We start from the raw sequence: 27276 nt of genomic DNA, 5'->3' as shown, positions 1-27276 counted from the left end.
TCCATCTCACATATACTTAACCCTCCTGCTGTGTTCCGGTCGAATTGGACCAATTTAAGTTCTCTCTCTGAAAAATGTAGTTCAGGTAATCTGATTGTCATAAGGTTCCATGACTTTGTCCCCACAGGGCCTCTGAACACACAAAATACATTTTGATGACTTTCATTACATTTTGGGTGTTTTATTTAACTTTTGTACAACTGTGGTGTCCCGGTCAAAAATGACCGGTCATTAGAAATGAATAAGTGAGACGACAATTAGTGTATAGAATTGAGTTCAGGCACATGCCCATTCATCAGATGGACACACTTCCTCTCCCAGACCCCCACATGCATGTGTGTTTGAATACACACACACACACACACACCTCACTCCCCTTCTTGGCCTCCATGGCAACCCCCACGGGAACCACACCTGTTGGCATTCTCACAAACTATCACAACATTGTTTCAATAGTATATATTACTTTTCTCTCAGCTCTGGTATATACAGTGGGGCAAAAAAGTATTTAGTCAGCCACCAATTGTGCAAGTTCTCTCACTTAAAAAAATGAGAGGCCTGTAATTTTCATCATAGGTACACTTCAACTACGACAGACAAAATGAGAAAAAAAATCCAGAAAATCACATTGTAGGATTTTTAATGAATTTATTTGCAAATTATGGTGGAAAATAAGTATTTGGTCAATAACAAAAGTTTATCTCAATACTTTGTTATATACCCTTTGTTGGCATTGACAGAGGTCAAACGTTTTCTGTAAGTCTTCACAAGGTTTTCACACACTGTTGCTGGTATTTTGGCCCAGTCCTCCATGCAGATCTCCTCTAGAGCAGTGATGTTTTGGGGCTGTTGCTGGGCAACACAGACTTTCAAATCCCTCCAAAAATGTTCTATAGGGTTGAGATCTGGAGACTGGCTAGGCCACTCCAGGACCTTGAAATGCTTCTTATGAAGCCACTCCTTCGTTGCCCGGGCGGTGTGTTTGGGATCATTGTCATGCTGAAAGACCCAGCCATGTTTCATCTTCAATGCCCTTGCTGATGGAAGGAGGTTTTCACTCAAAATCTCACGATACATGGCCCCATTCATTATTTCCTTTACACAGATCAGTCGTCCTGGTCCCTTTGCAGAAAAACAGCCCCAAAGCATGATGTTTCCACCCCCATGCTTTACAGAGGTATGGTGTTCTTTGGATGCAACTCAGCATTCTTTGTCCTCCAAACACGATGAGTTGAGTTTTTTTTACCATCTGACCATATGACATTCTCCCAATTTTCTTCTGGATCATCCAAATGCTCTCTAGCAAACTTCAGACGGGGCTGGACATGTACTGGCTTAAGCAGGGGGACACATCTGGCACTGCAGGATTTGAGTCCCTGGCGGCGTAGTGTGTTACTGATGGTAGGCTTTGTTACTTTGGTCCCAGCTCTCTGCAGGTCATTCACTAGGTCCCCCCGTGTGGTTCTGGGATTTTTGCTCACCGTTCTTGTGATCATTTTGACCCCAAGGGGTGAGATCTTGCGTGGAGCTCCAGATCGAGGGAGATTATCAGTGGTCTTGTATGTCTTCCATTTCCTAATAATTTCTCCCACAGTTGATTTATTCAAACCAAGCTACTTAGCTATTGCATATTCAGTCTTCCCAGCCTGGTGCAGGTCTACAATTTTGTTTCTGGTGTCCTTTGACAGCTCTTTGGGTCTTGGCCATAGTGGAGTTTGGAGTGTGACTGTTTGAGGTTGTGGACAGGTGTCTTTTATACTGATAACAAGTTCAAACAGGTGCCATTAATACAGGTAACGAGTGGAGGACAGAGGAGCCTCTTAAAGAAGAAGTTACAGGTCTGTGAGAGCCAGAAATCTTGCTAGTTTGTAGGTGACCAAATACTTATTTTCCACCATAATTTGCAAATAAATTCATTAAAAATCCTACAATGTGATTTTCTGGATTTTTTTTTCTAATTTTGTCTGTCATAGTTGAAGTGTACCTATGATGAAAATTACAGGCCTCTCTCATCTTTTTAAGTGGGAGAACTTGCACAATTGGTGGCTGACTAAATACTTTTTTGCCCCACTGTACATCTCTTTTGAAGTCATCCTCACAATTCATTATGTGGCAGCACAATGACCAAATGATATACTGTATGTGAGGCTCTTGATCATATCTTTGATCCTGACATTGGTGAGGAGATTGTCCAAGTTTAACAATGACTCAAACTAGTCTGTGATAAAAAGCACAATATGTTTTATCTGAGTATTTGTTATAGTCAAAATAATCCATACATTATGCTTTTTTTACTCAAAAACTAGTTGTATGAGCTCAGGTCAATGAGGCCTACAAACCATAAATAGCAAATAGAAGTTCAAAACGTGTAATGTTCACAAGAATTTAAGTTGATAATAAATATATTATTATGGATTTATAATCAGCTATAATGGGACGGTCATTTTGGACCAGGAACACAGGATTAATTAACATGAAACGAACACAACAGGAGGGTTAAGATAAAGAGCCGGCAGAATGTGGTGGATATCGGCCCATTTCACGTTTGAATGCTGTCGTTAAACTATTAGCTAAGGTTCTATAATGCCGGTTGGAACCCTGCCTTCAGGATGTCATATCTGATGATCAAAATGGTTTCATCAAAAGGGTGACAACTGATTTCCAATGTATGCCGGCTTTTGAACAATATACTCTCTCCTATCTCTCCAGACCCAGAAATTGTTGTGTCTCTTGATGAGAAGGCTTTCAACCAGGTGGAGTGGGATTATTTAAGATTTTTGGAAGATTTGGTTTTGGGTCCAATTTGGTTTTGAGTCCAATATCTCATGGATACGTCTGCTCCATTCTGCTCCTACGGCTAGCGTACACACCAACTCTCAACATTCAAAATACTTCCTCGTCTCCAGAGGGACGCGTCAAGGGTGCCCTATGTCCCCGCTCCTTTTTGCTCTTGCGATAGAAATGCTCTCCTTGGTCTTAAAATTATCATCATCATTCACTGGAATCCACCGAGCTGGTAAATAGCCCAAAGTGTCACCGTATGAAGATGATCTACTATTATATATATCACTAACCCTGTGAACTTTGTCTATAACATAATGTATATTTTAAACACGTTTGGATCATTCTCAGGTTACCAATTGAACATTCAGAAAAGTGAATGTTTCCTGATCAACCCTGATTCTAAGCAAATTCCCCATGGAGCCCTGCCTTTCCATCTGTCACCCTCTGACTTTTCCAATTTAGGTGTGAATATAACACACTCTGTCTCCACTCCAGAAAACTAACTTTGCAAGCCTAGTCACATGAGTTAAAGCAGATTTACAATGCTGGGATAATCTGCCTCTCTCATTAGCTGGCAGAATCCAATCTGTTAAAACGAACATTTTACCTAGGTCTCTATGCATTTTTCAATGTCTTCTGATCTTTCTGCCGAAATAATTTTTTACCAAGTTGGATATGCTCATCAGTCATTTTATCTGGGCAGGCAAATCACCTAGGATACATAGAGCAATACCTCAAATAGGGAGACAAGATGGAGGTTTGGCACTTCCAAATTTACTGCTTTACTATTGGGCAGCCAATATTCAAAAGATTATGGACTCAGTGTAATGCGCCAGGGACCAGCTGGTACTTATTAGAGGCGCACTCCTGCCAATCAACCTTCCTTTCTGCACTTGCCTGTGCCCCACTGTCCTTGTGTCCTTCAAAGTATACCGGAAACCCCATTGTGCACTCTACTTTGAAGATCTGGAGACAATTTCATCAACATTTTAGACTTTCTGCCCCTTCTCCTCTAACCCCTATTTTTACAATCCAAACTCGACCAGGCTTTTGTTTTGTGGTGTGAGATAGGTTTGGTTTGTTTCAAAGATGTATTTTTAGATGGGAAGTTTGTCAGTTTTAATGATCTCGTCTCTAAATCTAATCTGGCTCATTCTAATCTTTTCTGCTATTTTCAAGCCTGTAACTTTGTTCGCTCTCATTTTCCCACCTTTTCTCAACTGCCTCCTAAGACATTGCTAGAGGAGATTTTGTCCCTCTCGTGGAGTCGGCATAGTCTGATTATATGACATTTTGCTTTCCTCTGAACCCTCTCCAACAAACAAAATCAAGACAGACTGGGGTAGTGAACTTGAACTTACAGATGACTGAGGCCCTTTTCAACTCCACTTCCTCGTGTGCTCGGTTAAGTTTAATTTAGTTCAAGGTCTTGCACAGAATTCCCTACATCAAAGAAAAAAAACATAGTAAATTCCTCCCAGACACAAATGACACGAGATAGATGTTCATTCCCTCCGGCAGACCACACTCATGTTTTATTCATGTTCTAAGCTGTCGGAGTATTGGTCATCCTTTTTTAATACTCTCTATAAAATTATAGATATTGACCTGCAGCCTTGTCCTCTAATAGCTACACTACCGTTCAAAAATTTGAGGTCACTATTACACCCGCTCAAGCCCCATCCTGCGACCTAAGATGTATGTATCAGATGCTCAACATGCTCTGCTCACACCTACTGTGATGGTCTAGGCCTAAAACAACACTTGACATGATGGAACACAACGCTTTTACTATCTCATCCTGGAAAATACAAGGTCTGAGGTCATCTGCCTTTGGCTTAAAGAGCAGGAACCCAGACTTCAAAGAAATTGGAAATACAGACATTGTCATCCTACAAGAAACATGGTATAAAGGAGACAGACCCACGGGTTGCCCTCCAGGTTACAGAGAGCTGGTAGTTCCATCCACCAAACTACCAGGTGTGAAACGGGGAAGAGACTCGGGGGTATGCTAATTTGGTATGGAGCAGACCTAACCCACTCTATTACATTAGTCAAAACAGGAACATTTTACATCAGGCTAGAAATTAATTAAGGAAATAATATCATGATCTCATTCATGTGTGCTACCTATATCAACCCAATGGAATCACCATACTTTAGCGATGGCAGCTTCTCCATCCTAGCGGGGGAGATCAACTATTTCCAGGCCCAGTGACATGTACTAGTCTGTGGCAACCTAAATGCCAGAACTGGACAAGAACCTGACACCCTCAGCACACAGGGGGACAAACAGCTACCTGGAAGTGACAGCATTCCTCCCCCATATGCCCCCCTAGACAGAACTACAACAACATAATCATCAAAAATGGGTGTGTATGTACAGTCGTGGACAAGTTGAGAATGACAAGTTGAGAATGACACAAATATTAATTTCCACAAAGTTTGCTGCTTCAGTGTCTTAAGATATTTTTGTCAGATGTTACTATGGAATACTGAAGTGTAATTACAAGCATTTCATAAGTGTAAAAGGCTTTTATTGACAATTACATGAAGTTGATGCAAATAGTCAATATTTGCAGTGTTGACCCTTCTTTTTCAAGACCTCTGCAATCCACCGTGGTATGCTGTCAATTAACCTCTGGGCCACATCCTGACTGATGGCAGCCCATTCTTGCATAATCAATGCTGAGAGTTCATCAGAATTTGTGGGTTTTTGTTTGTCCAACCGCCTCTTGAGGATTGACCACAAGTTCTCAATGGGATTAAGGTCTGGGGAGGTTCCTGGCTATGGACCCAAAATATCGATGTTTTGTTCCCCGAGCCACTTAGTTATCACTTTTGCCTTATGGCAAGGTGCTCCATCATGCTGGAAAATGCATTGTTCGTCACCAAACTGTTCCTGGATGGTTGGGAGAAGTTGCTCTCTGAGGATGTGTTGGTACCATTCTCTATTCATGGCTGTGTTCTTAGGCAAAATTGTGAGTGAGCCCACTCCCTTGACTGAGAAGCAACCCCACACATGAATGGTCTCAGGATGCTTTACTGTTGACATGACACAGGACTGATGGTAGCGCTCACCTCGTCTTCTCTGGACAAGCTTATTTCCGGACGCCCCAAACAATCGGAAAGGAGATACATCAGAGAAAATGACTTTAACCCAGTCCTCAGCAGTCCAATCCCTGTACCTTCTGCAGAATATCAGTCTGTGCCTGATGTTTTTCGTGGAGAGAAGTGGCTTCTTTGCTGCCCTTCTTGACACCAGTCCATCCTCCAAAAGTATTTGACTCACTGTGCGTGCAGATGCACTCACACCTGCCATTCCTGAGCAAGCTCTGTACTGGTGATGCCCTGATCCCGCAGCTGAATCAACTTTAGGAGACGGTCCTGGCGCTTGCTGGACTTTCTTGGGCTCCCTGAAGCCTTCTTCACAACTATTTAACTGTGGAAATGTGTTTTGGGGATTCAGTTCATTTGCATGGCAAAGAGGGACTTTGCAATTAATTGCAATTCATCTGATCACTCTTCATAAAAATCTTGAGTATATGCAAATTGCCATCATACAAACTGAGAAAGCAGACTTTGTGAAAATTAATATTTGTGTAATTCTCTAAACTTTTGGCCACGACTGTACATGGTCAATGTTAGGCTTTGAGGTGACTCCTTTGGTAGGTACACCTATAGCTCATCTCTTGGCAGTAGTACTGTAGACTACTTTATCACTGACCTCAACCCAGTCTCTTAGAGCTTTCACAGTCAGTCCACTGACACCCCTATCAAATCACAGCAAAATCACACTCTATTTGAACAGCGCTATGCTCAATCATGAGGCATCAAAGCCAAAGGAACTGAATAATATTAAGAAATTCTACAGATAGATTTCCATACTATTTTCCTTCTATCAAAAAACCTTTAGGCAACAACAAATTCAATCCCTTCTATAGACAATTTCCTGGACAAAATGTTCCACTGTAATAGTGAAGGTGTAAACTTAGCAGTAGAAAAAGTAAACAGTATATTTGACCTCTCAGATTCCCTATCAAATATAAACATTTCAAGCAGATAACCTAAGAAAATTAACAACAACAACAACAAATGGCTTGATGAAGAAAGCAAAAACCTAAGAAAGAAATTGAGAAGCCTATCCAACCAAAAACACAGAGACCCAGAAAACCTGAGCATACGCCTTCACTATGGTGAATCACCAAAAATAAATACAGTAATACACTACGGAAAAAGAAGGAACTGCACGTCAGAAATCAGCTCAATGTAAGTGAAGAATCTATAGAATCGGATCCCTACCTGGCTGGGAGCGTCAGCTGAATGGATACATCATTTCAAACATAATTAGATTAAGGGTGAGCCTGATTTCTTTCAATAATTGAACTTAAAGTGCACAGAATTAATAGTACCAATTAGACGTTAATTGAACATTTGTTAATGTCAGAGTGGGCAGTTAGGACAAAAATGTTGAGGGGGCAAGAAAAAAATGTCACGTAGCTAATGAAATATTTTCTTGAAAGACATGTTCTCCTTATCCTAGGTTGTGTGGTAGGTTGGAAAAGAGAGTCTAGTCTCTTATTTATCTAAGTCAGAAGTGTGCAGTTAGGCGAAAAGGGTGTTCATTGTCTTTAAAGTATTTCTGAGGGATGTGGAGTAGGTTTCAAAAATATAAATAGGTATCTTATTATGAACCGTAGGAATGTAGGCGGAAGTTTATGAGAAATCCTGTTTGAACAGGTCGCGTACCGGTGTGTTTGTATGACGTCGAGACATGGTATTTCGGCCATTTTTCTAGGGTGTGGTCCAGCCATTGGATCTCAGTGGGATCGGTCCTTGCAGGTTTACCAAATATGGAAACTTTAGAGGGAATTCCTGATTATGGAAAAATTGGTTATAGTAAGATGTTAATGGAAATGTTTTGACCTTACAACTTATAGAACAAAATATTCCTGCAGATTATACAAATATTGATTAATTGTGTTTGGTAATAGTATTGTGTGAATGTGATATATGAGAGTTGGGTGAAGGTGGAAATAAGTCTTAATCTGGAGTTTGGATAATAACATATAGAATTAAGTATAATAAGATGATTGAAATTTGGATTATAAGCTTTGATATAACCTCATCCTGGGGTTCCGTCCATCACTGCCCATCATAGAATATCTTGAGATATTATTTTAGAAAGTAGCGGCAAGTCAATAGTTTAGAACCGTTGAGGATCCCATTTTCATCGCCAAATTGTGGTGGAATTATTGTAATCAAAAAGGAGCGACGTATAGATTTCATCAAAACAATCAAACTTTATTTAATTACTGCAGTAATGGAGCTTGTCAACAACCCATCCGTAGGTGAATCGTTGAGAGCCCAACCAGCAGAACTAAGCCACAGCATTTTATAACAAAGTCCATCCTCCTGAATATTCACAAAATGTACATTTTGCTCTCATGCAACATACATCAAAATTTACTGATTGCTTATACAGAAATACAAAAAATACTGACAGACACTAATCATGGAATGGAATGTTGCCTTATCACCAAACGATCGAAAATCTACTGTCAATGTTATATCTCAGAGGCTTCTCTCTCTTCACACAGACAAGTGAGTACTAATATAGGATTACATTTAGAGGTCGACCGCTTATGATTTTTCAACGCTGATACCGATACCGATTATTGGAGGACCAAAAAAAGCTGCTACCGATTAATCAGCCATTTTTTTTATTTATTTGTAATAATGACAATTACGACAATACAGAATGAACACTTATTTTAACTTAATATAATACATCAATAATAATCTAGTTAGCCTCAAATAAATAATGAAACATGTTCAATTTGGTTTAAACAATGCAAAAACAAAGTGTTGGAGAAGAAAGTAAAAGTGCAATATGTGCCATTGCAATATGTGCCATTGAATGAATGCTTACGAGCCTGCTGCTGCCTACCATCGCTCAGTCAGACTGCTCTATCAAATATCAAATCAGACTTAATTATAACATAATAACACACAGAAATACGTGCCTTTGGTCATTACTATGGTCGAATCCGGAAACTATCATTTCGAAAACAAAGTGTTTATTATTTCAGTGAAATACGGAACCATTCGGTATTTTATCTAAAGGGTGGCAACCCTAAGTCTAAATATTCCTGTTACATTGTACAACCTTCATCGTTATGTCATAATTACGTAAAATTCTGGCAAATTAGTTTGCAATGAGCCAGGCGGCCCAAACTGTTGCATATACCCTGACTCTGCATGCAATGAACGCAAGAGAAGTGACACAATTTCACCTGGTTAATATTGCCAGCTAACCTGGTTTTCTTTTAGCTAAATATGCAGGTTTAAAAATATATACTTCTGTGTATTGATTTTAAGAAAAGCATTGGTGTTTTTGGTTAGGTACAGTCGTGCAACGATTGTGCTTTTTTCGCAAATGCGCTTTTGTTAAATCATCCCCCATCGATTATATGCAACGCAGGACACGATATTACTAGTTTATCTAGCATCAACCATGTTTAGTTAACTAGTGATTATGATTGATTTATTGTTTTTTATAAGGTAAGTTTAATGCTAGCTAAAAAACTTACCTTGTCTTACTGCATTCGCATAACAGGCAGGCTCCTCGTGGAGTGCAATGAGAGGCAGGTGGTTAGCGCGTTGGACTAGTTAACTGTAAGGTTGCAAGATTGAATACCGGAGCTGACAAGGTAAAAATATGTTGTCCTGCCCCTGAACAAGGCAGTTAACCCACCATTCCTATGCCGTCATTGAAAATAAGAATGTGTTCTTAACCGACTTGCCTAGTTAAATAAAGGTGTAAAAATAAGAAATAATAATAATAATAATATCGGCCAAATCGGTGTCCAAAAATACCGATTTCCAATTGTTATGAAAACGCAAAAAAAATCGGCCCTAATTAAATCGGCCATTCCGATTAATCGGTCGACCTCTAATTACATTCTAATATAAGAGTATTGTGATTAACATAATGTTGAAATTCTATGACAACCACTTATCCAATCTTTTCAGCTCTAACAAAGAACAGCAAAAACATACATGATCAAATACAAATCTTAGAATCAACTATTAAAGACTACCAGAACCCACTGGATTCTCAAATTACATTGAATGAACTACAGGACAAAATACAAACCCTCCTACCCAAAACGGCCTGTGGGGTTGATGGTATCCTAAATGAAATGATAAAATATACAGACCACAAATTCCAATTGACTGTACTTAAATGCTTTAATATCATCTCTGGCAGATTCTCCAACCCCAATCCACAAAAGTGGAGACAAATGTGACCCCAATAACTACCTTGGGATATGCATCAACAGCAAACTTGAGACAATCTTCTAAATTATCATTAACAGTGGACTCGTACATTTCCTCAGCGAAAACAAATGTACCGAGCAAATGTCAAATTGGCTTTTTACCAAGTTACCGTACGCCAGACCGCGTATTCATCCTGCACACCTTAATTGACATACAACATTATGAAATCTATATACGCAAACATATACGTGTGTGGTTAAAATGGGCAAAAAACACACATTTCTTTCTACAGAGCCGGGGGGTGAGAAAGGGATGCAGATTAAGCCACACCCTCTTCAACATATATATCAATGAATTGGTGAGGGCACTAGAACAGTCTGCAGCACCCGGCCTTACCCTACTAGAATCTGAAGTCAAATGTCTTCTGTTTGCTGATGATCTGGTGCTTCTGTCCCCAACCAAGGAGGTCCTTCAGCAGCACCTAGATCTTCTGCACAGATTCTGTCAGATCTGGGCCCTGACAGTAAATCTCAGTAAGACAAAAATAATGGTGTTCCAAAAAATGCCAGGACCTACGAACACATATTCTATCTGGACACCATTGCCCTAGAGCACACAAAAAACTATACATACCTCGGCCTAAACATCATCGTCACAAGTAACTTCCACAAAGCTGTGAACGATCTGAGAGACAAGGTAAGAAGGGCCTTCTATTCCATCAAAAGGAACATCAAATTCAACATACCGATTAGGATCTGGCTAAAAATACTTGAATAAGTTATAGAACCCATTGCCCTTCATGGTTATGAGGTCTAGGGTCCGCTCACCAGCCAAGAATTCACAAACTGGGTCAAACACCAAATTGAGACTCTGTGTACAACGTAAAACACCAAATAACACCAAATATTGAACCTTTATTTAACTAGGAAAGTCAGTTCCTATAGAGAGGTTAACCTCTCTAGGGTACGTGGGATGGTAGCGTCCCACCTCGTCAATAGCCAGTGAAAATGCAGGGCGCCAAATTCAAAACAACAGAAATCCCACAATTACAATTCCTCAAACATACATGTATTTTACACCATTTTAAAGATACACTTGTTGTAAATCCAGCCAGTGTCTGATTTCAAAAAGGCTTTACGGCGAAAGCAAACAAAACGATTATGTTAGGTCGGCACCTCGTCACAGAAAAACACAGCCATTTTTCCAGCCAAAGAGAGGAGTCACAAAAAGCAGAAATAGAGATTAAATGAATCACTAACCTTTGATGATCTTCATCAGATGACACTCATAGGACTTCATGTTACACAATACATGTATGTTTTGTTGGGTAAAGTTCATATTTATATCCAGAAATCTGAGTTTACATTCGCGCATTACGTTCAGTAGTTCCAAAACATCTGGTGATTTTGCAGAGAGCCACATCAATTTACAGAAATACTCATAATAAACATTGCTAAAAGATACAACTGTTATGCATGGAATTTTAGATCAACTTCTCCTTAATGCAACCGCTGTGTCAGATTTCAAAAAAGCTTTACAGAAAAAGCACACCATGCAATAATCTGAGTAATCTGAGTGCTCAGAGACCAAAACAACCCAAACAGATATCCGCCATGTTGTGCAGTCAACAAAAGTCAGAAATAGCATTATAAATATTCACTTACCTTTGATGATCTTCATCAGAATGCACTCCCAGGAATCCCAGTTCGACAATAAATGTTTGTTTTGTTTGATAATGTCCATAATTTACGTCCAAATACCTCCTTTTTGTTCGCGCGTTCAGTACACAATCCAAACTCATGACGCGCGATCACTAGGAGCAGATGAAAAGTCAAAAAGTTCCATTACAGTCCGTATAAACATGTCAAACGATGTATAGAATCAATCTTTAGGATGTTTTTAACATAACTCGAGACTGAGCTCGTGGCTCTCTGGCAGACCTCTGACTCATCCCCCTCTCAATCGCCCCCACTTCACTGTAGAAGCATCAAATAAGGTTCTACAGACTGTTGGCATCTAGTGGAAGCCTTAGGCTTAGGAGCAATATGATCCCATAGACGCTGTGTATTCGATAGGCCAAGAGTTGAAAAACCACAAACCTCAGATTCACTTCCTGGTTGGATTTTTTCTCAGGTTTTTGCCTGCCATATGAGTTCTGTTATACTCACAGACATCATTCAAACCGTGTTAGAAACTTCAGAGTGTTTTCTATCCAAATCTACTAATAATATGCATATTCCTGCTTTTATGGCTGAGTAGCAGTAGCAGTAGCAGTAGCAGTTTAATTTGGGCACGCTTTTCATCCAAAATTCCCAATGCTGCCCCCTACCCTAGAGAAGTTAAGAACACATTCTTATTTACAATGACGGCCTACCGGGGAACAGTAGGTTTACTGCCTTGTTCAGGGGCAGAACGACAGATTATTACCTTGTCAGCTCGGGATTCGATCCAGCAACCTTCCGGTTACTGGCCCAACGCTCTAACCACGAGGCTACCTGCCGCCCCAATTAGGCCGAAACCCGCTAATTATCAAAATCCAGAAAAGAGACGTTAAATTCTACAACCACCTAAAAGGAAGCGATTCCCAACCCTTCCCTAACAAAGCTATCACCTACAGAGAGATGAACCTGGAGAAGAGCCCCCAAAGCAAGCTGGTCCTGGGGTTCTGTTCACAAACAGACCCCACAGAGCCCCAGGACTGCAACACAATTAGATCCAAATCATGAGAAAACAAAAAGATAATTACTTGATACATTGGAAAGAATTAACAAAAAAAAATGAGCAAACAAAAATGCTACTTGGCCTTAAACACAGAGTACACAGTGGCAGAATACCTGACCACTGTGACTGACCCAAAATGAAGGAAAGCTTTGACTACGTAGACTCAATGAGCATAGCCTTGCTATTGAGAAAGGCCGCCGAAGGTAAACCTGGCTCTCAAGTGAAGACAGACTATTTGCACATTGCCCACAAAATGAGGTGGAAACTAAGCTGCACTTCCTAACCTCCTGTATGACCATATTAGACACATAATTCCCTCAGATTACACTAATCCACAAAGAATTCAAAAACAAATCCAATTTTGATAAACTCCCATATCTATTGGGTGAAATACCACAGTGTGCAATCACAGCAGCAAGATTTGTGACCTGTTGCCACAAGAAAAGTGCAACCACTGAAGAACAAACACCATTGTAAATACAACCTATATTTATGTTGATTTATTTTCACTTTGGACTTTAACTATTTGCAATTTGAAATGTCTTCATTCTTTTGGTACTTGTGTGAGTGTAATGTTACTATTAATTTATTATTGCTTATTTAACTTCTGTTTATTATCTATTTCACTTGCTTTGGCAATGTAAGCATGTTTCCCATGCCAATAAAGCCCTTAAATTGAAAATGAATTGAGAGCGAGAGACTATAGCGGAGAACCAGAGTTGTAGTTTCTCTTCAGTTGTCAGACAGCTCCAACATTGGCAAGACAGACAGCTACAGGGTTGCCAAGCAGCCAGAGGCCAATCCTTCGCTGCCCAGTAACGTCCACCCTGCTGTCTCTCTCTCTACAGTCGAACAGAGCAGGGCCCAGAGACCAGCAGGACTCTAGAGCAAGACTACTGAGTCTCAATGTCTGAGTGACAGATGAGAGGGAGCTACAAATTAGCCAAACAAACAAAAGAGCAAGGCAGAATGAGATGCAGATAACTTCATAACTGAGTGTCAAACTCTGAGCAGTTATGATGAGACTTCCTCATTTCAACTTAAGAAAATAAAAAAAGAAGCCACATATTTTTCCATCTACATGGAAGCCAATTTAACTAACAGAAGTGTTGGTGCCTGTGTGTGGAGTATGGCCTCTCTTATGACCAATCAACACCCTCCTCATTACCGTGGCATCTGCAGCTCCTCCAATGGCCTTCCGCCTGGGTGTGAGCCCACCGCGACCGCACCACAAGGCCAACAACCAATCAAAACGCAGAACCAGGGCGAGGGAGGTCAACGTGCAAAAGTGACATTTTTGCAGAATGTCAGCATTCAACCTTTTCTAAAAGTTCTACTATGCGGGTGTTTGCAGTGTGAAGACGCAGGAAGTGAGGGGGGAGGGATGAAAAGAGAAAATACATATGGAGAGAATATGTGGAGAGAATAATGCTTGAGGATGTGATACAGTAGCAGGGAGGCAGAGAGCAACGCAGCCGGCTAACTAGCTGGCAGGAGGTGACATTCTGAGACCTTGGGTTGCAGTGAGAGAGTGTTCTCTGGAACAAGAACAATAGTTCTGATTCATAATTGGTGCATGCTTGGAGCAAGTGAAGTTAGGAGGGCATCTGAATCAAAGGCCATTCTGTTATTATGGCTGTCTGGTTCCTCAACTCAAGTCTATGGAGATGCAACTCTTATCAGGATAGAGAGAATGCATCAATATCAATACAGCCATCAAACAAATCATCTCAAGTAACTCAGTTCAATGTGAACTCCTACAGTATTACCAGTAAAAGAGCCATCTGAGGCCCTTGAGACAGGCCATGAATTTGTCCACAATTCATTGAAACAAGACACATTACTCGATGGAACACGACCACCATTCAAGTTCCATCGCCACACACAGAAACCAACGGTCCATAAATCAAATACTGATAAACAAAAATCAAAGACTGATAAAGCCACTGACTGGTGTTGTGTTTTTTTGTTTTTTTTTACAACAGCAAATCGTTCAGCTAATTGCTGCATGAGTGCAGTTGTAAAATGGATATGGTGATCTATTAACTTTATAGCTTTGTTACCGGGAGCAATCTGGCTGGAGCGAGCGGCTAGGACAGGTAGCATCTGTTCCCACCTACTGCCTTTGTTTGGCACCGCACCGCTAGCATCATCTGCTAGCTTTGGCAGGGCCCTGGAAACACATCAATATGGCTCTATGTAGCGGAGTGCCGAAAGGGGCCCGCACTAGCTAGCATGCCAGTCACTCTCAGGGAGCCGACATGATCTAGCTCAGCTCACTGCCTGCCTGCCTAGGCATCCACTACTCTGAGCCAATAGAACTGAGCAAGGCAGAGAGGGCTGCTCTCTATAGGCCTGCTGGAGAAAGCAAAGGACTCACAGTCATAGAGAGTTTGACTAGGTTGGCCAACGTTACAGTTAGACCCTGTTGCTTCCTCTGAGCATTCAATTCTTCTGCCCATAATGAGCATATGAATTGTAGGCTAATTCTAATTCTGTTGCAGAGTGAAGTTGCTCACCTTTTAATTTACCTGAATATTGAACCCTGATGATAACTCTACGGGGTCACAAACCACATTTCTACCTCCACAGTTTCAATAATTCTTAAGATTGGGGTACTGAATGTTAGTAAATATAGCCTAGCCTAATGACTCTAGGCTAGCCCATGAACAAATCAACAAGATGTCACCTGACTCCTGGTCAGACATTGTTCAGTGTCATGCTCATTGTTCAATACAATCTCTATGAGACAAATCATTTCCAGAGGATTTCGTATTCATTTTTTATGCATTGTAAAAATGAAACCACTCAACACTGTGGCAAGGCTCCCCTAAATGATATAACATTACATAACCCCCAAATGTGCATTGAAGAAAGTACTGCATCCAAGTACCAAAGTTAGAAGCTGACTTAAATTCAAGGCTTTTAGTCAGAGTCCAGCCCAAAGTAATGTGCAACAATATCTCCTATGGGTGAGTGGTCATCCAGCCCAGTGACCAATGCAGTCAGTCAGAATAACCCTGTACTGCAGAGTGCTGATCTCAGGCCTCTTATGAAACCCTGTGTGATGTGCTCTACTACTGGGAGGTGGATGAGCTGGCCTCATTCAGTGAAGTTAGATTGCATTTAGACCTAAACTATTATTATTATTACTAGTGTGTGCATGGGACTGGGAGTGGTATATGTACGCACATGTATGCTATATAGAATACCCATACAGAGCAGTTCTTAAACATGGTTAATGTTAAGAGCAACATGCACTGTGTGTTTAATGATAGTTAATTATAGTTTAGTCAGCAATTCCCACACACAAGTGACACATACTGTACGCAAAAACGCACAAGACCATATGCACATATTCTCTCTTCTGGCCAAAATCTCAGCTCAATCAATGTGAAACGTACATCAGACCAAACCCACTCTGTGTCCTGAAGTTGCCCATCTCCCACTGGCCTAATGCCACTACTATAAATGGAAGGTGTTAACGGCTGTGTTGACACATACAACAGAGGACAGACAGAGCGGTAGGAGGGTGTGAAACATATAGGCTGTTTAAAGTTTTATAAGTCGTATGTACAGGATAAACATTATCCAACTAAATACTTACTTGCAGGTTCCTTCTCGACAATGCAATAACAGTAAGGAATAATAAAATAAAAGAATATGAACATGGCTCAGTAGAATAAACATTTTAGCATAAGTATAATGCAGGAAAACTCAATTGATAGTCCAATATTTACACATGTTTTGGGGAAGAGGGGATTGGAGGACAAGTGTTTAAATTGTGCATTATTTAAGAGTCTGGTAGCAGCAGTTGTGATGTGTGTGTGTGTGTAGCATGAGTGAGTGAGTATCTGTGTGGGTGTGTAAGTATTTGTGTGCTAAGGTGCGGAGAGTCAGCGCAGGTGGTCAGTCCAGCTCAAGTGTACAGCAGTCTGATGGCTTGTAGATAGAAACTGTCACTGCGCATGTTGGTATCAGACCTCATGCTCTGATACCGCTTGTGGCTGGGGTGTGTGGGGTCCTTGATGATGCTGCGGGCATCCTCAGGCCAACAAGCTCTCACAGTCTCACGTCAGAATTCATCCATGTTTATCAAACGTAAAATTTCGAAGTTGTTCCAAAATACCTATTTCGAAGAGTTTAAGAAAAAGCATTAACTCCACATTTTTAAGGCTAGGGTTAAGTTTAGGCATTAACTCCAAATGGTTACGGTAAGGGTTTAAAGTTTGATAAGATAAAGATAAGATAAAGATAAAGATAGGCTTAAAACAAAAACCTTAAAAACAACTTTATCGCTGGATTCGAACATGCAACCTTTTGTACATAGAAAGATGCCTATCGTTGTCTCTCCTCCCCCCTCGATCTTATCTCATCGCTGCAACTCCCCAACTGGCTCGGGAGAGGCGAAGATGGAATCATGCGTCCTCCGAAACATGACCCGCCTAGCCGCGCTCCTTAACACCTGCCAGCTTAACCCGGAAGCCAGCCACACCAATGTGTCGGAGGAAATACCGTTCACAGTTCAAATCAAATCAAAGTTTATTTGTCACGTGCGCCAAATACAACAGGTGTAGGTAGACCTTACAGTGAAATGCTTACTTAAAGGATCTAACCAATGGTGTGGGGGGAAAAAGATGTGTGTGTGTGTGTGTGTGTGTGTGTGTGTGTGTGTGTGTGTGTAGGTAAGTAAAGACATAAAACAACAGTAAAAAGACCTTTGAAAAAAGAGTAGCAAGGCTATATACAGACACCTGTTAGTCAGGCTTATTGAGGTAGTATGTACATGTAGGTATCGTTAAAGTGACTATGCATATATGATGAACAGAGAGTAGCAGAAGCTTAAAAAGAGGGGTTGGCAGGTGGTGGGACACAATGCAGATATCCCGGTTAGCCAATGTGCGAGAGCACTGGTTGGTCGGGCCATTTAGGTAGTATGTACATGAATGTATAGTTAAACTGACTATGCATATAAGATAAACAGAGAGTAGCAGCAGCGTAAAAGAGGGGTTGGGGGGGAGGCACACAATGCAAATAGTCCACGTAACCATTTGGTTACCTGTTCAGGAGTCTTGTGGCTTGGTGGTAAAAACTGTGGAGAAGCCTTTTTGTCCTAGACTTGGCACTCCGGTACCGCTTGCCATGCGGTAGTAGAGAGAACAGTCTATGACTGGGGTGGCTGGGGTCTTTGACAATTTTTAGGGCCTTCCTCTGACACCGCCTGGTGTAGAGGTCCTGGACGGCAGGCAGCTTTGCCCCAGTGATGTACTGGGCCGTAGGACCCATGCCAAATCTTTTTAGTTTCCTGAGGGGGAATAGGCTTTGTCGTGCCCTCTTCACGACTGTCTTGGTGTGTTTGGACCAATCTAGTTTGTTGTTGATGTGGACACCGAGGATTTGAATTATCTCATCCTGCTCCACTACAGCCCCAATGAGAAAGGGGACGTGCTCACTGTTCCTTTTCCTGTAGTCCACAATCATCTACTTAGTCTTGGTTACGTTGAGGGATAGGTTGATATTCTGGCACCACCCGGCCAGGTCTCTGACCTCCTCCCTATAGGAGGAGTCCATGTTCAATACTAATTGAAACTCTTATTTTATTCAAAAGGTTCTTCTGGCCTTGATGACGCCAAGAAGATCTACAACTACCGCACTCAAGAGCCAGAAGAATTTCAGAGAACTGCTTTGGAATCCTTGCTGCAAGATGGGAGGATCCTGGGACGAGTCCTTGAGGTTGCCCCAGAGAAAGTAGAGACCATTGTGAAGGTCTGCATGGCCCGTCACAATTACATTTGCACCACAGACACTACAGACATTGACAACAGTCATCAACACAGTACATTTTGTTACAGCCTTATTCTAAAATGTATTAAATATTTTTCCCCTCATCAATCTACACACAATACCACGTAATGACAAAGCAAAAACAGGTTTAGACATTTTAACAAATGAATTAAAAATAAAAAAAACTGAAATATTACATATTATTAAGTATTCACCTTTGGCAGCGAGTGCAGCCTCAAATCTTCTTGGGTATGACGCTACAAGCTTGGTACACCTGTATTTGGGGAGTTTCTCCCATTCTTCTCTGCGGATCCTCTCAAGCTCTCAGGTTGAATGGGTAGCTTTGCTGCACAGCTATTTTCAGGTCTCTCCAGAGATGTTAGATCAGGTTCAAGTCCGGGCTCTGGCTGGGCCACTCAAGGACATTCAGAGATTTGTCCCAAAGCCACTCCTGCGTTGCCTTGGCTGTGTGCTTAGGGTTGTTGTCCTGTTGGAAGGGTAACATTTGCTCCCAGTCTGAGGTCCTGAGCTCTCTGGAGCAGGTTTTTATCAAGGATCTCGCTCTATTCATCTTTCCCGTGATCCTGACCAGTCTCCCAGTCCCTACCGCTGAAAAACATCCCCACAACATGATTCTGCCACCACAATGCTTCACCGTAGGGATGGTACCAGTTTTCTTCCAGATGTAACGCTTGGCATTCAGGCCAATGAGTTCAATCTTGGTTTCATTAGACCAGAGTATCTTGTTTCTCATGGTCAGAGTTCTTTAGGTGGCTTTTGGAAAATACAAGCTGGCTGTCATGTGCCTTTTACTGAGTAGTGGATTCCATTTGGCCACACTACCATAAAGGCCTGATTGGTGGAGTGGTGCAAAGATGGTTGTCATTCTGGAGTTCCCACAGAGGAACTCTAGACCTCTATCAGAGTGACCATTGGGTTATTGGTCATCTCCCCGACCAATGACCTTCTCCCCTGATTTCTCCGTTTGGCCGGGCGGCCAGCTCTAGGAAGAGTCTTGGTGCTTCCAAACTTCTTCCATTTAAGAATGATGGAGGCCACTGTGATCTTGGGGACCTTCAATGCTGCAGAAATTTGTTGATACCATTCCCCAGATTTGTGCCCCGACACAATCCTGTATCAAAGCTCTAAAGACAATTCCTTCGACCTCATGGCTTGTTTTTTGCTCTGACACGCACTGTCAACTGTGGGACCTTATATAGACGGCTGTGTGCCTTTCCAAATCATGTCCAAACAACTGAATTTACCACTGGTGGACTCCAATCAACTTGTAGAATCATCAAGGATGAATGGAAACAGGAAGCACCTGAGCTCAATTTCGAGTCTGACAGAATACTTATGTAAATAACTCCCTTTTTCTGTTTCCCACTGTCTGGTACAGGTACCCCCACCACACTCCGCCCTCTCTCTAAGCTTTCACTTGCCTCCAGAACACATGCACTGTTGGGGCGAGTGACTCTGAACTTAAAATGATTAGCCCCAAGTCGTTATATTTTTTATTGTGCTTTATGCTTTTTGCCTCATGACTCCTGCGTGCTTTCTTGACTGTGAACTTGCTTGTTTACCCAAGCGTGGGACAGACAGTGTTCCCACATTCGGTAATCTGACTCTCTATTGGTTACACGGACTCTTGGACTCCCATCTAATTCTAACCATCTCTGCCAGCTTTGTATTCATTTTACCTGATGTAATTGCTGTACAAATAGATTGTGTTTCCATCTAATGCACATTCAAATGTCATAAATCAACAACACAGAGCTCTCCCTGTCCTCTGCCGTGTCCTGATTGTATTACTGCTGATGATGTCTGGAAATGTGCATGTACACCCTGGCCCATCTATTGTTGCTATCCCTAATTCTGACTTGTACTCTGATATCTGCATGGGTTTTCTGCATGTTAAAAGTGTACTACCTAAAATAGATCAATTGAAAGTGTGGGTTCACAGCTCAAATCCAGATGTGTTGGTCATGACTGAGACGTGGTTAAGAAAGAGTCTTTTAAACACTGATGTTAACCTTTCTGGTTATAACCTTTTTCAGAAAGACAGATCTTCCAAAGGTGATGGAGTTGCAATCTTTACCAAGGAACACATTCAGTGCTCAGTTGTCTCCACCAAAAATGTACCCAAACAATTTGATTTGCTGTTTTTAAGCATTAAACTTTGAAATAGCTTTTTCTTGACTGTTGCTGGGTGTTATCGTCCACCATCAGCACCAGCAGGTACCCTACCTGCCCTAAGCTTTCTCCTGGCACCTTATACTTGTCCTGCTAGGTGACCTAAATTGGTACATGCTTAATCCACCTGACCAAGTCCTAAAGCAACTCCCTAAATATGGTGTAAACCTCGACGCCACTGGACTCTGGAGCAGGGGAAACTTGTTCTCTTGGGTGATGAATCACGCTTCCCCATCTGGCAGTCCAGCGGACTAATCTGGGTTTGGCAGATGCCAGGAGAACGCAACCTGCCCGAATGCATAGCGCCAACTGTAAAGTTAGGTGGAGAAGGAATAATGTTCTGGGGCTGTTTTTCATGGTCCGGCCTAGGCCCCTTAGTTCCAGTGAAGGGAAATCTTAACGCTACAGCCTACATTGACATTCTAGGCAATTCTGTGCTTCCAACTTTGTTGCAACATTTTAGGGAAGGCCCTTTCCTGTTTCAGCATGACAATGCCTCCGTGCACAAAGCGAGGTCCATACAGAAATGATTTGTCGAGATCGGTGTGGAAGAACTTGACTGGCCTGCACAGAGCCCTCACCTCAACCCCAGCGAACATCTTTGGGATGAATTGGAATGCCGACTGCGAGACAGGCCTAATCACCCAACATCAGTGCCCGAACTCAGTAATGCTCGTGGCTGAATGGAAGCAAGTTCCCGTAGCAATGTTCCAACATCAAGTGTAAGGCCTTCCCAGAAGAGTGGCGGCTGTTATAGCAGCAATGGGGGGGGACCAACTCCATATTAATGCCTATGATTTTGGAATGAGATATTCGACGAGCAGGTGTCCACTTTTGGCCATGTACTGGATCTGACTTCAAATGATTACTACATAACAACTGTTCTCCTCTCCTCTCTCAGCTACCAGGGAACAGGGAACTGCTCATTGTAACAGCCATGTAGGCTAATAATAGGCAGCGGCACTAGGCAGCACACAGCACACAGCAGACTAAGGGGTCTACTCTGCTGACCAAGGTTACCATACTGTCCCATCAGCAAAAGGAGAAAAAAATACATACAGACCTAGGCCTACCTATAGCCTTCCTACGGTCATTCTAACAGGGTTATTCTACAGGCATGTGGCGAAGACGCACTACTAAGCCCCATTTGTGAATCCGATGCCATTAAACGTAAGCTACATTCGATTTTATAAAGGACTTTATTAATTTGGACTTCTGATAAACAGAATTCAAATAATGAATGAAGCCCTTATTAAATTAAATGTAGCCCACATTTAATGACATCAGATTGACAAATGGAGGTACACTAGGTGTAATCTCTTGTAGACAGATGCACGTAACATAACTGGTATAATAGCAGCTGTCAACAGACTGTGGGATGCAACGACTAACTTGGTTATTTTATTATTTTTAAAATAAATTTTTTATTTGGACAAATCACGAGTTTGCAGGTTTTAGCATCTTTCAAATTGGGGGGGGACATTTGACACATAGACTTTCAAAGAGAGGGGTGGCCCTCCTCGTTCAGCTTCTGTTTTCTAGTATCTTTTCTGACATGTCTACCCTAGAAAGTAATAAAGCATCTGAGCAATTACACAAGATTTTAGTTCTGGGTATCTGGGATTCCTGCCATTTCAGACCGCTTTATTTCTGCATTATGAATGTTTGTTCATGTTTCCCCAAATTAAACTTAATTTCTGTTAAATCTACACTCCATATAATAATCGCTAGTGTTACAACATTTAATTCCTGTTTACTTGCAACATTGGAGAAATGTCTGTTAAATTTAGGTACGAAACATCGTTGTTTTTTTGTTTTCTTACTTTTTACACCATTTTTCTCCCTAATTTCATAGTATCTAATTGGTAGTTACAGTCTTGTCTCATCGCCGCAACTCCGGTATGGACTCGGGAGAGGCGAAGGTCGAGAGCCGAAGGTCGAGAGCCGCGCGTCCTCCGAAACACAACCCAACCAAGCAGCACTGCTTCTTGACACAATGCCCACTTAACCCAATGTGTCGGAGGACACACCATACACCTGGCGACCGTGTCAGCGTACATTGTGCCTTAGACCACTGCGCCACTCGGGAGGCCCACGACACATTATATACATTATACATACTTTATTGCATTTAATTGACCATTTCCTCTCCTCTGAGATGTTTAATAAAGTGCACATTTGAAGTACGAGGTTGGAGATTTATTTCAAATAAATGTGCTTGTTTGCTGGAGCTCCTCATCGGTGTCAAACGGATGATAAGCCTACCTTTTAAAATGACAAGTGCACGCTAATTGTGAATTAAAGTTCCTTTATGGATGGGTTATGATTATCTGCTTTAGACTATTATTATACAATGTAATTACAAAGTGAATACCAGTCTGGTTATTTAAATGTCGTTTTGACAGTGGTATATCCCAGGGAAGGGCTACAAGAATATACCCGTTTCAGCTTTCTTTGACAGTTCGATCTTGGCAATTGTGAGCTGAGGCTGACAAGGCCCCAAACTAAATCTTTATTGAATAGACAGGTTTGCCTGCTCCAATGCATTTTCTTTTCATTGAACAGTTATAAAGCCTTTTGAAAAGTATATAAATAGGTATTCTTTTGAAAATATTGCCAAAAGCTCTCTGGAACACTATCATCTGTTGTACAAACACAACCTCTGCACCTGCATGTCCTGCAACATTTCCGCACTTAATTTTTAAAATTGGAGGCCCCTTGCACTTCAGTGTATGAACAATCTGGGAAACTAGGCATGGTATTCATTGCTAACTTTGAAAAGGCTTTAGATAAAGTATGATGGGAATTTATACATAAATGCTTAGAATATTTACATTTTGGAGAATCTCATATACAATGGGTTAAGGTTATGTATAGTAACTAACCCTAGGTGTAAAATAGTAAATAATGGCTACTTCTCAGAAGGTATCATACTGTCAAGAGGAGTAAATCAAGGTTGTCCACTATCGGCATATCTATTTATTATGGCCATCAAAATGATAGCTCTTAAAATCAGATTGAACAATTATATCAAGGGGCTAGAAATTTTATTTGGAATGGCAAGCCAGACAAATTGAAATGGGCCTTTTTTTTATTTATTTGTTTACATCACCACTAAAACCTTCTGTGATATTGTTAACTAGTTGGAAGTGAAACTTCTTCCATTATGAAAAATAGTAACATGAAGAGGCTGAAATATGAGGAGAACAACTTCTGCATTTAGGCTATTAGCTGTGAGAACATGGCTGTTTATGATAAAAATTAGAGTAATAGAGGAAGTTTCAAACAGCTAGGCCAAAGCCTGTCCATTATGACTCAGAAAGAACACTATCTGATACCACACACAAAACACACACACACACAAAGACAACAAGACAAACATGTCATGAGGAACCGAATCTAAAGCACACAGTAGAGCTCAGCATCACCATAGCAACCTAATACCTCAATACAGGCCTATAGTAAGTACACATTTCATGCTCCCACACAATCCATCAATCTGAATTTAATAATATCTTAAAAACAAGACAATCTATTTCATTCATAAGCAGCAGCGTAAAAGAAACGTAACATTCCACACATCCCCATAGACTAGAGCCCAGGCCAATTTTAAAGGAAAGGGGAAATCAATAAAAATTGGAAGTTTGGTCGATTCCCTGTTTTGATATCCGAAACCCATTTTTCTAAAACAACAACCTGTCAAAATCACAAGATTCCACTTGCAACAAATATATCTCTCTGGATCTCCTGTGAGCGTAACAACCTCTCCTAATGCCTGGCCATTCATCCACATCATAACCCACTTCCTGTACCCTACAACTCTCCTGTCCAATGAGGAGGTAGTATTCGGCTGTAGCAGCACACTTATCCAATGAGGTATAAGCTTTTGGTTGTTCCATGGGAGCTGAGGGGAGTGTAATGTAGATGTGAGCTCCTGAGAGTCTGGCTCCGGATACGAGTCTGACCCTGGATCATTGAGAGAGAAGCCAGTTATTTCTGTACAGGCCCAAGGTTTATGAGTTTGGTTTTAAATCTAATATCTTCGTTAGGTCCAAGGATAAGTTTCCCTTTATTCTGGTCAGCTCAGCAGCTGCACCACTGAACCATCCATAGAACACCTCTTTAATGTCAGGACTGAGAGGGAAAACGAGAGAGCTGGTATAATATGTACAACAACTGTTTTTACCTGATATTCGACTTAAGGGTGGACATTGGATATCAATGTGAAATATAGGTTGTTTTGTTTCCCATGGGCTACTCAGAAAAGTTAGAACCGTTCTTTATTGGCCAGAATCATTCCCTGGTTATTCTAAGCACTTTGTGTTTTCTGTTCGACTGGTGGAATGTTTGACAATCACAAGTATAAAGAACAGCTGATGCTGGCTGCTCATGGCCTGGACTGGACCCAAAACAGTCTCTGTTGGGAGTCGCTGCTGGAACCTGGGTTGTTGTGGTTAAAAAATTTTTAGAATGATCTATTTGGTGAGTCACAAGAAAATGAAAAGGGGTAGATCTGGATCATTATGCAAAAACTTTCATAAAACAACTACTCCCTGTTAGAGAAGGTGAAATAAGACTCCAAACACTGGAATCTATGCTCCCAACTAAGTGTGAGTTTCTTAGTCAACATTCCAACCTTTAACCTATCCTTAGATCTTCAACAGATGTCAGTCTGTTAACTGTTGTAAGCCTGTTATAGTGGTGAAACAGTCTGGTAGTCTTGGGCGATGCCTAATAACACCACAGACTTACCTACTCACCACCTCCACTGTAGCCTAGGGCTTGCTGTACCAACGTGGACTCTGACTTATGCCATGTCTGGTGAGAATGTGACTCTCACTAATGTCTGTTATCTGCAATCTAAGAGTTTCCTAGTATTTAACCTAAATGTGCATGCTATTCACAGCTTTAATAAAGGCAAACGTTTCAGTTTCTAAAGTGTCTTGGTAGTATTGTCTGGCAGTGTATGTATGATACTAACTAGGCAGAGGGGAAAAAAACATGATATTCAGATCTGTCCATTTCTCCCTCTCCATCCAGGGCAAATCAATAAGGATTTGTGTTGTAACACAAACATGCTCACGTTATCTTACCAACCTTCATTTTCAGATGTTGGGCATGCAATCTGTAGTACCAAATCAAACGTCCTTTCCGGAATCTCGCTGTAAAAAAACGAGATTATGACTTTCTCTAGGGGCAAAATAAACGTATATGTACAAACAGAATTTATGGTATGCAACAATTGCTAACTAGCTACATCAACAATATATTCAACATAGCTAACTATAAATCGTAGCAATAAATCGTTATGAAGCAGTTCATATAAAGGAATCATCTGTCGAGTTCGCTCTGTGAGCTGGCCAGACATCAAAGCAATTGGATTCTCGCGTGATTAATTTGATGGCCGAGAAATAACATGATGATAGCTAGCGGTAGCTGATATTTGTGGTGAAATGCCTTGTACCTAAAAGTCTGTATTGATACCAGATGATATTGTTTACTTTAGGACCGTTAAATACTAGAATATCGGTGAGCTTTGTCCTAGGCTAACAGGCTACTTAATTTAGCAACGTGATGAAGATGTATGGCTAGCCGTTAGCAGGCTTGCTAATTGGTCAGCTAGCGCGAGACAGCATTAGACTGACCCAAATGCTAGCGCATGCCAGACAGCCAGCTAAATCATTCCATTATTAACTATATATATATCTCAAATTACGCCATACGTTGTTCTACAATTCACACACTTTTAATAACGATCCGTAAAACAGTGTTATGTATAATCTATATAAGTAAATAAACTCGCCTCTTACTTTATTCTGCTGTCCATGGTTTACAACATCGCGACAGATCGCGCCACCAGCTTTACTGTTCGAGACCAAGCTTGCGTTCTGAAGCAGCGTGAGATCCGTAACTTGTTCAACCTTTCTATCTGTTCCCTGCCGATAGTACAGGCACGCTTCAAAGATGTATGGTATCTAGTAGCGATGTGTCTTCCTTGTTCCTGATCTGTGCAGCTGACCGTTTCAGTGCCACAGTATTGCTCATCGCTAGATGGGATGCAGTTTATGTCAAATATACGTCAAAAGTTGATTTATTTTAGCCTACCCTTTTCCTAACCTTGACCTGATTATCCTAACCTGTGACATTGATTATCGTAACCTGGTGTGTGAATTCTCCTAACCTACAAAAAGTACATTCTTGTCAATTCTGACATGAACTGTGTCTAGTCTAGGCAAAATCCACGGTATTGCCACAACAAATAACACCAGGAAGTGGCTGTCAAAAATGTAGTGACGTCACCTCGTTTGATAAACCCTTTGTAGTGTCTCCCCCAAATCCTCAGAACATGAGTGGTTTCATCATGTCTCCCTCCTTGATTAAATCTGATCTCCCTATTATGTTGTTTCATAGTAAATGTTTAGTAATTGAGTTTTATGTTTTGTTGTTATTACACAAGTCGAATAGGGACGGCTTCTTCACAAGTAAGAGCAGTGATGTGTAATATGTGTA

General features: G+C 41.2%; 1 protein-coding gene across 8 annotated transcripts in view; it reads right to left on the bottom strand.

The window, feature by feature from the left end:
* The window catches only part of LOC112251009 (DENN/MADD domain containing 1B), a 174065-nt gene extending 147044 nt beyond the window's left edge, over positions 1 to 27021 (bottom strand). For 5 of the 8 annotated variants that reach the window (XM_024421615.2, XM_024421624.2, XM_024421632.2 and 2 more), the window contains exons 1-2: positions 26577 to 27021; positions 25864 to 25928 (exon numbers count right to left, since the gene is read on the bottom strand). In XM_024421615.2, the coding sequence (XP_024277383.1) occupies positions 25864 to 25928; positions 26577 to 26593 (82 nt within the window). In that variant the 5' untranslated portion in view covers positions 26594 to 27021. Of the gene's footprint in view, positions 1 to 25859; positions 25929 to 26576 lie in introns of those variants that run through there. The other 3 variants (XM_024421651.2, XM_024421642.2, XM_042321734.1) reach the window with 3 other exon arrangements.
* Positions 27022 to 27276: the final 255 nt, after the last annotated feature.

The sequence above is a fragment of the Oncorhynchus tshawytscha genome, linkage group LG01 (assembly GCF_018296145.1).
Source record: "Oncorhynchus tshawytscha isolate Ot180627B linkage group LG01, Otsh_v2.0, whole genome shotgun sequence".
NCBI classification, from domain to species: domain Eukaryota; kingdom Metazoa; phylum Chordata; class Actinopteri; order Salmoniformes; family Salmonidae; genus Oncorhynchus; species Oncorhynchus tshawytscha.
This window is presented reverse-complemented; position numbering and strand designations above follow the sequence as displayed.